Below are 8,509 nucleotides of genomic sequence, written 5' to 3'. Positions count from 1 at the left end.
CATCTCCAGAAGGGATCATGAGCAAGATCTTTGGAGGGTTGTTGGCACAACACATTTTAATGGGCAAAGACCGGTAGGAATGGTCACCGGCTGTCACAGAATCTGCCACCAACTTGCTGCATGCCGGTCGTGTCTGTATTCCCGTCCAAATCTGTCACAAGGAGAAAAAGGGGCGTCCACGAAATCATACACAGCATAAAAAGAGCAAGTAGATCCTTAGTAATACAAACAAATATGGACAACATTTACTCCCATCGTTATCGTGCTGATAAGATACTGGGAGCAACTTCTACTGGCAGAGAGAGCCTACATACCGGAGACGGTATGATCAGCACGTCTAAACCCCTGGCTTTCTCCATCGAGCGAATTATGGCCAGAACTCCAGAACCAAAGTGTGCCCCCTACCCGAATCTACTGCAAGGAGCGGTGGCCAAGGGCGAACCAAAGCACGTGTTCCACCTGAATTCTTCGGTACCTTGCATGATCCCACTCCTGTCCTTGGCTTATGAAAACAGCTCGAAGGGTGGCCTGCCCGGCGCCGAGCACCGCAAAAGCCACCTGGAGACTTCCTACGACTGCAATCACTTGGTCAACTGTGGCTTGTCGTCCAAAGGGGACGTGGCTAGTCTCTCACCGCCACTGGAGCAGTACCGGCTCATTCGGCCACGCGTGGTCAACCAATCGTCCTTTCACGCCATGGGAGCTCTATGTTACCTGAACTGCGGCGATGGTCCATGCCCTCCTCCAGCCGCCGCCACCATCTTCAACGTGCACCCAATGGCTTCCTATCTGTTGGGCTCCCCCCTCGGCGTGCTCGGCGATAAGAACAAACTGGGGATGGAAAGGTATCCGACGGCTTTCAAAGACCTCACTTCGTCCCAACTCCAGCACTGCGTGAAGGAGAACGCACACTTTCTGTCGGAAAAACTGGCCCTGAAGAATTCGTCCAAACTTAACAGCAGCTCCCCAAACAGCAGACCCAAAGTTTTCACCTGCGAAGTGTGTGGAAAGGTAAGTGGCTCGCTCTCTTCCACTCGCCGTCTCTTGCCTTCAAAAGCGACCAATTTCAGCGAGTCTAATTCTGTTGCCCGGCACCTTTTGTGTTTTTAAAGGTTTTTAACGCACATTATAATTTAACCCGTCACATGCCGGTGCATACGGGGGCCAGACCATTCGTTTGCAAAGTCTGTGGCAAAGGCTTCCGTCAAGCCAGCACCCTGTGCCGACACAAGATCATTCATACCCAGGTACGTTGGTCCCCTTACTCCGTTTGAACGCCGAATTGCAAACTCATTAAGTTCACGTGCCGGCCTTAAAATGTGGGAGCGGATCTGTGCAGATGCACGGCCCTTTCGCTGAGCTCTTTAGTTGCGTAGCCCGTAATCAGGTTTGATAACGTTACGGGACACATTAACCATTTGGAGTGTTCCGGCAAAGCCGAAGCAAGGGGAGCCCACGATTTAAAACTGACGTGATTGAGTCTGCATTGTATGATGTGGTGATGTGGCCATCAGTGATATTGCTGGAGAACTCTGGACTTTAGCTAATTTATTGTGGTTAAAATACGAAACAGTTGCAAAGTAAACATGAAATGATCTGAGTTTTGGCAGAACAGAAAGCGGGGGCACCCATCTTCGACCAAGGCTCTCTTCTGCCTTTCTCCCGTTCGATAACCCCTGACCGCCTGGCGCTCGCATTCAAAGCAGCATCAGTGGCGCGGAGCGATTCGGGACATGTCCCGACGTTTACTCGGTAATGTGCGAAACTAGCAGAAACCTTGCACCTAACATGGCTGGGGTACCCGGAGGGGCATTTTACACCCGTGTAACTTCAATGTTGATGCCCTACATTGTTTTGATAGTCCGTCCTGTCGGTCTACTCGAAAATATCAAGATGCGCGGGACTTGTTTGAAGGCAGATGTGAGCAGTGATTTTATCGTTCGGGCGCTCTAAATGTCGAGCCGAACGAATGTTCTCCGCAGCTAAATCCTAAGAATATTTACTGATGTTATGTTTGCATCACTTGGCAGGAAAAACCCCACAAGTGCAACCAGTGTGGCAAAGCGTTCAACCGAAGTTCCACACTCAACACTCACACCAGAATCCACGCCGGCTACAAACCCTTTGTCTGCGAGTTCTGTGGAAAGGGATTTCACCAAAAAGGTAATCACACTGATGGGAGAATATCAAAGCATCTGCGCCAGAAGTGAACAGGAAGCACTTAAACGCAGCAGATATACTGTATTGGACTTACTAACGTAATGCATATATGCTGAGTTTTATACACGATAAATTAAAACAAACTTGTATACCCAGTCTTACAGATATATTGCGTGAATTTTATATGAAGATTCAATTCATTGCATTTTTCAGAGATTGTGAGTTTCAAAAAAGCCACAGATATATTTAACAACATTTATTCAGTTTCGTGCAGCTAAAAGTAGTATTAGTATTTGTTAAAGAATCTTACTTTGGATTTTGTTCAGTATTAAATCCCAATCTTGCAGGTAACTACAAGAACCACAAACTGACTCACAGCGGGGAGAAACAGTTCAAGTGCAGCATTTGCAACAAGGCCTTTCATCAGATCTACAACCTCACCTTCCATATGCACACCCACAACGACAAGAAACCCTTCACCTGCTCCACCTGTGGCAAGGGGTTCTGCCGGAACTTTGATCTGAAAAAACACGTCAGGAAGTTACACGATAACGGCCCAGGATCTCGTTCGTCTACCGCAGACTTTCCATTGGATGAACAGCCTCGGAAATGAGGCTTACAGATATGCACGGACATATATAAATCCCGTAACTCCTTTAAAAAAAAACTTTGCATGCAGAATTATATTATATACACAAATGAATATAGACTCATGTATGGAGATTGTTGAGTTTTATCTGAAAAGTTCGGGACAAAAAGTAAATTCATCTCAACTTCGGAGAGATGTAAAAAAGTTTAATGTATTTATTTGGATTCTATTCGTTTGCTGCTGCATGGATTTTGTCCGTTTGGATTTTTTCCCACTTTCATCTAATCGCTGATTAGATTCGCGCTCAATAGCCATAAACGGAGAAATTGGGTCTGGGTTGTTAAGTTGATCGCTCGCTCGCTGTCTCCATGTAAAAGTAACCGGCTCCCTTCGTTCTTACGCTACAAAATGGTCTATACAGACCAGGAAGAGAAACCATTGCGACGGGACTCCGATGTATCTTATGGTGATCAAATAAATTCTTGTAATTCTTTAGTTACTGTGAGTTTTTGGTTGTTTTGAGAAAGTGATTTATGAGTGAAATAATTTAGAAGTTTACTTGATATAACTTCCGGCCCTATTACACAAAAGTAATTATGTTCAAATTGGCGTAATGGGAATAAAATTGGTTAGCGTAGGGTTAATGTAAATATGTGCTTGTGGGACGACGCTGACTCGATGGGCCGAAGAGCCTGTTTCCTGCTGTAAACCTCTATGACTGACACCTCTCAATATCGTTATGCTATATGCTTTAAGCTGTAGTTACGCTGGACACTATATATTGCAATTCAAGAGAGGAAAAAAAACCTCCAGCATTTTTCATGTGGTTGTGGTAATGGCAAATTTAAACAACTTGCTTTGTGCTGCTGACAGACTTGACCAGAAGCGCACGTTTTAACGGCGGGGTAGAGATTTGGTGCTGCGAGTGGAATGGAAGGGTGGGAGAGTGGGAATCTTTAGAACAAAAAAGAAATATTGTCTGTGGAATGGCGTGACCGACTTTATATCAAACTCTTTTTTTTCAAAAATAATGCGGCGAACTGTCCCTTCCCCTCTTCAGTTGTGTTACGCTAGTTAAAATGAATAGTGAGTAAAGTGGGTTAGAGGCGATTCGTTTGAAGGTATAAACACCAACACATACAGAGCGCTAAGGGGAGAAAAGTTGGATATTCTAAAAGACAGTTTTAAACAGTAAGAAAACAACTTAACATTTAACGAGCATTCTTCAAATATACTTTAATTTTTGGCGAGAGAAGGGAAGTTATTTTGCCCCTACATTTTTTCATGGGACTAACAGAAATAGGAAGAGTTTGTGTAAATAAAATGTGGTCTGTAACATCAACAAGGACACACCAAGACAATTGAAATGACTGGTTCCTCATACAAGGTATCAGCTTTCTTCATTGGTTTGACGCAAACCCAGAGTTTATTACTGACAATTTTAATGAAGCCACGATTTGCTATTAAATCTCTATCTGCCCAGCGGCCCAAACAGAAAGCTACACGATACTTATACTGGAGAGACTCGGTGGATTTTTACATTTGCGACGAACGAACCGAGACGTGGGATCAATTAGATAGCACTCCGAGAGCTGGAATGGACTTCGCGGGCTGATCGGCCGCTTTCTATTGTAGGGAAGCTGTAGGCTGCTTGTTCGGAACGCTATTACGTCAGTGACTTCAAGGAACTGACAGCAGGCACAAAGTTCCTTACAGGGTGGTTTTACTTCTAGACAGGGATTCTCACAAATCAACCTCTCGATTAAGTCGAATTATATTTTTAAATAATTTATAAGAAATGTTAAAATAATACAATATTTACTTAGACGAGAAAAGAAGGTCCTTAAGCACGATTGTTGAAAAAAGATGTCATTTGTTAAAAGTCACAATAACGAAAGATACTAAACGCCTTTGTCTCGTGTATATTAATTTCAGACAGCTCTATTTGCGTAAATATTAACTAACGGTTCTCGACTTCAAACCTGGAAGTGTCGAATGTACTGAATGAATAAGATAGCAATGAATTACGGAGCAAAAGCAGGGAGAAATGGTTCATCTGGTGGATGTTAATTGTGCATTACTACTGCCCATCTAAATGGGAAGGACAGTGTCCATAAAGAGGGTGGTGACAAGTTATTTTCTTTTTATTATGCGGGTCCTTCCTGTGATTCTGCCGTCAGCGGTGAAAATGGTACTTATTGGCTAATTATCGCCTAGAGCTGGCAACGAGCTATAGCAGCAGCAAATGATCATTTCCAACTTCGGTGAAATTCATGCTAGTCATACAGCTCACTTTATCCCGAGGAGGAGAGGCTGATTACACGGAGCTCTCCTCGCAGAGAAGCTCAAGGCGTCGCCGTTCACTGAACTTGAATAAAGGTGGGTCCTAAAGATTAACGCGCTTGAGGCTACCCCTCTGTTTACAAGGCCTCTCGGGTTAACAGTTTGTAATCCATAAAGAGAAAAAAAACGTGGTTTACGTGCAAGTGGGTTCTTGGGGGGGGGGTGTGTGTGTGTGTTGGGGGGCGGGGTATGACTTCTAGTTTGATGGTGAAGAGTGTTGGAAAACACTCAGTAACTTCTCCCTCGAAATTCCCGCCAAGCTTTCGGTTCTAATAATGGTTGCTTTATGTATCTTTATTGTTATTGCGGCTAAATGATCTTTAATTCGGACACCTTTCCCACGGAATGTAGGTCTTATTGTGGTATTTTTGAGCTGGAAAACATGAAATATCCGTTCCGTTATTAATTTTCTACTGGCATTTTTGGAATAATTTCATTCTTTCTTAAGCGCACGCGAAAAAAAATCACGGATTAATATATACAACAGGTGCTACAATTGATTAAATTAACCACCCATTGAAAGTGTCTGATTTGATGTATGGACCCCTCTTCGCCACAGCACTCTGTAGGTATTTCATGGTGCTTTATATTCCAAACAACATTTCGTAGTTTCAATTGAGGAAATGCACTCGGGTCAAGTAATATGAACTAAAATCAGACTGAACTCGCTTTAATGCCAAAACTGTGCAGATGCTCTGTTCCCGATCGAGAAGCGATTTGTTCTTGTAAAAAGCACACCGTATAAGAATATATATTAAACCCCAGTTGTTCAATAATATTGTATTTTAATTGTGTGTTGTCATGACATGCGGAGGAAAAGAACTTTTATCCACCTCTTTGGAAAAGTGTAAGCGTCCGGCTGATTACTCCTGTAACCGATTCTTGCAAGATCTATTGACTGATAAAAAGAAGATGCACTCTCTACCACACCATTAGATGCCAAACAGGCGAGAGCTTGGCAAACGCAGCAATAATTAAAACCTATGCTAGCGGAAAGCGAAGAGGTTTCCAGGAAACACAATCAGAGCTATTCAGGGAAACGGGGAGAGGGTGGGGGAACAATCACTCAGTGTCCCAGAATGACAGGGCAATTATATTTCACCTGCATTTTGTTTAGACTGTAACCTGTTGGAGTGTCTGCACAATAATACTGCACGCAACTTTGGCAGGAGCCAACATGAGTGGACAATAGTAGAATGTGGGAAAGTGAAAAATATATATGCATTCGTTTATAAGATTATTTGAGGAACCAGAAACATTTTTTATTTAGTTAATTTTCAATCAATCTTTAACTTGTCAGAAGATAAGATCTTAAGTAACAGGTTGAGATCATTCGACTCTTATCCAATGTGCCTTTTCAATAAGATCACGACAGTTTCTTTTTCCCTCCTCAGCTAAATTGTGCTATGAATTCTTCAGCCTTTTTTAAAAATTCCCACTCTTGAACTAGGTTTTACTAAACTTTTCTGCGGCTCTCGCCTGTGTCGGCGGGGATCGCCCGGACAGCGCACTCCAGCGGAAGCTAGTGGAACTGCAAGAGACAGTGCTCTCAAGGGGCGAGCTGGGGAATCGCCTCCTCTGTTCTGGGCTAAACCACATTATGTTGGAAGGATTCAGCAGGCAACGTAGAAGTTAGGCTACTTTTTCCAATTATGTTGCTACGGTTCAATATTTTCCTGCGAGCTCCCTTCCCACATCCTTTGTGGGTTAAGTGTAGGTGCAGGTCGCGCCATTGCGCACCCAGTAAGTAGTAGTGATTTATCAAAGTCGCAGCTTTTCTCTTCTCCCCGTTAATCGGCGATTAATCCTCAGCTCAAACTAAAAGAAACAGTGATAACAATCCTTATTCCAAATGACGTCACTTTTTACTTGGATTTGAGCAGAGAATTTAGGAACGTTGGTGGCCTAGTGAAAGGAAGGTTTTGCCCGTAACATTCATCCTGGACACACTCGTCTCTTTAACTTGCCACTGCCCAGGGAAATGAAGATTTTAGCCTTGACTCTGCTCTGGAAACATTTTCTCTCCCCGTTCCGAGACAGCCCTCACTCCCGGTGATTGTAGTGTAGCACAGGGATGCGGCAAGTACCACTGACGGTTACATACAGGGCAAGGGAAACGGCAGGACGCGGGGAGAAATATGGGCGCAGAGGCCACACAGCCCTGGCCATTTCACGTATGAGTAATGATGGCTGTGAAGCTTACGTATTGACAACAAACACTTTTGCCCTTCTGAGGGATGATTTTCCTCCCTGCCTTTTCTGTTCCAACCTAAACTGCCAACAACGTCATTGATTCTTAACAGACATCTTAAAGGACCTAGCAAGCTGCTCAGTCGTATCAAGCGCCATTTCACAGTATTCTATGTATGTGCCAATACTGAGTGAAAGGTTTCAACAACTAGGTAAGCAAACACCCGAGAAGGTGATGCTCAGAAAATCATGGCTTTCAGCCAATGCCCTGTCCTGCCCTATTCTCATGGCTGGACACGACCCATTTATCTGTCAGGACAGAGCAAGCAGAGATCTAGGTACAGTGCTGTGCTATCAATCAAGTTATGGAGCATATTCAGTATTAACTTGAGTTCCATGGGGAGGGAGGGAGGGAACGTCGACTCAGACCATGAGAGGCCTGCGTCAAGCATTTTCATGCCTTACAAGGTGCAGATTGGAAGTCTGTGTGGGGTGCCACTCCTTGCACAGACACTGGAGCAATGTGTGGTTAAGTGCCTTGCTCAAGGACACAAACATGTGGCCACAGCTGAGGCTCAAACTAGCGACCTTCAGATCACTAGACGAATGCCTTAACCACTTGGCCACATGCCCATGTTACCAGTCAAACATAGAGAAGGACTTCTTGTCTTCATGTTGGCCACTACTTTGAGGAAACACTGAAAAGTTGAGGACTTAACAGTACTGCTGACCAAGTTAGTTAAATCCTGAAGGCAGATTAGATTTGTGGGAGTCGGTGAGAGAACCAGCACTAGGGAAATGGTAGCTTGTTTCATTTTCATCATCTACCTGCTGTAAAAATGGTAGGGACATCTGTTCCATAGATCTTGTGGAATCAAGGTCCCATTTTCATACTGAGGGAGTCATTTCATGATTTGCATGCCATAAAACTAAGATTCAAATAGGAATGAGCAACTCAAGACTGAATATTCTTGAGGTACACCGAGTCAGTCACACCAACTGAACTGAGTTACACCAACATTTTATAGAATGATCAAGATCGGAGACATTGCCCTCTTACTGAGTCCATGCCAACTATTAAGCACCTGTTTACTCATTCCATTTTATTTTCCCCATGTTCCCATCAACTCTCTCCCATTCTACTCAACTATACATGAGGTACAATTTACATTGCTCCATTAACCTACCACCTTGCTTATCTTTGACGTATAGGAGGATACTGATGAA

At 43.8% G+C, this 8,509-nt stretch overlaps 1 protein-coding gene across 1 annotated transcript; it reads left to right on the top strand.

Annotated features, from left to right (window-relative positions):
• The first annotated feature begins 324 nt into the window (after window positions 1–324).
• Window positions 325–2,784, top strand: fezf1 (FEZ family zinc finger 1). The gene is made up of 4 exons (XM_072269410.1): window positions 325–1,011; window positions 1,113–1,247; window positions 2,031–2,163; window positions 2,508–2,784. Exons 1-4 carry the CDS (start codon window positions 325–327, stop codon window positions 2,771–2,773), a joined length of 1,221 nt encoding a protein of 406 aa, XP_072125511.1. The 3' UTR covers window positions 2,774–2,784.
• The last annotated feature ends 5,725 nt before the right edge of the window (window positions 2,785–8,509 follow it).

Source organism: Mobula birostris, chromosome 9 (assembly GCF_030028105.1).
Source record: "Mobula birostris isolate sMobBir1 chromosome 9, sMobBir1.hap1, whole genome shotgun sequence".
In the NCBI taxonomy this organism is placed as follows: domain Eukaryota; kingdom Metazoa; phylum Chordata; class Chondrichthyes; order Myliobatiformes; family Myliobatidae; genus Mobula; species Mobula birostris.
Note: the sequence above shows the minus strand (reverse complement) of the source record. Positions and strands in the feature narration are given on the sequence as shown.

Excerpts from the sequence above, each read along its gene's own strand:
- fezf1 (XM_072269410.1), top strand. The coding sequence starts at position 325 with ATGATCAGCACGTCTAAACCCCTGGCTTTCTCCATCGAGCGAATTATG. Across the intron at positions 1,012-1,112 it reads CCTGCGAAGTGTGTGGAAAG|GTTTTTAACGCACATTATAA; the intron begins GTAAGTGGCTCG and ends GTGTTTTTAAAG. Across the intron at positions 2,164-2,507 it reads AAAGGGATTTCACCAAAAAG|GTAACTACAAGAACCACAAA; the intron begins GTAATCACACTG and ends CCAATCTTGCAG.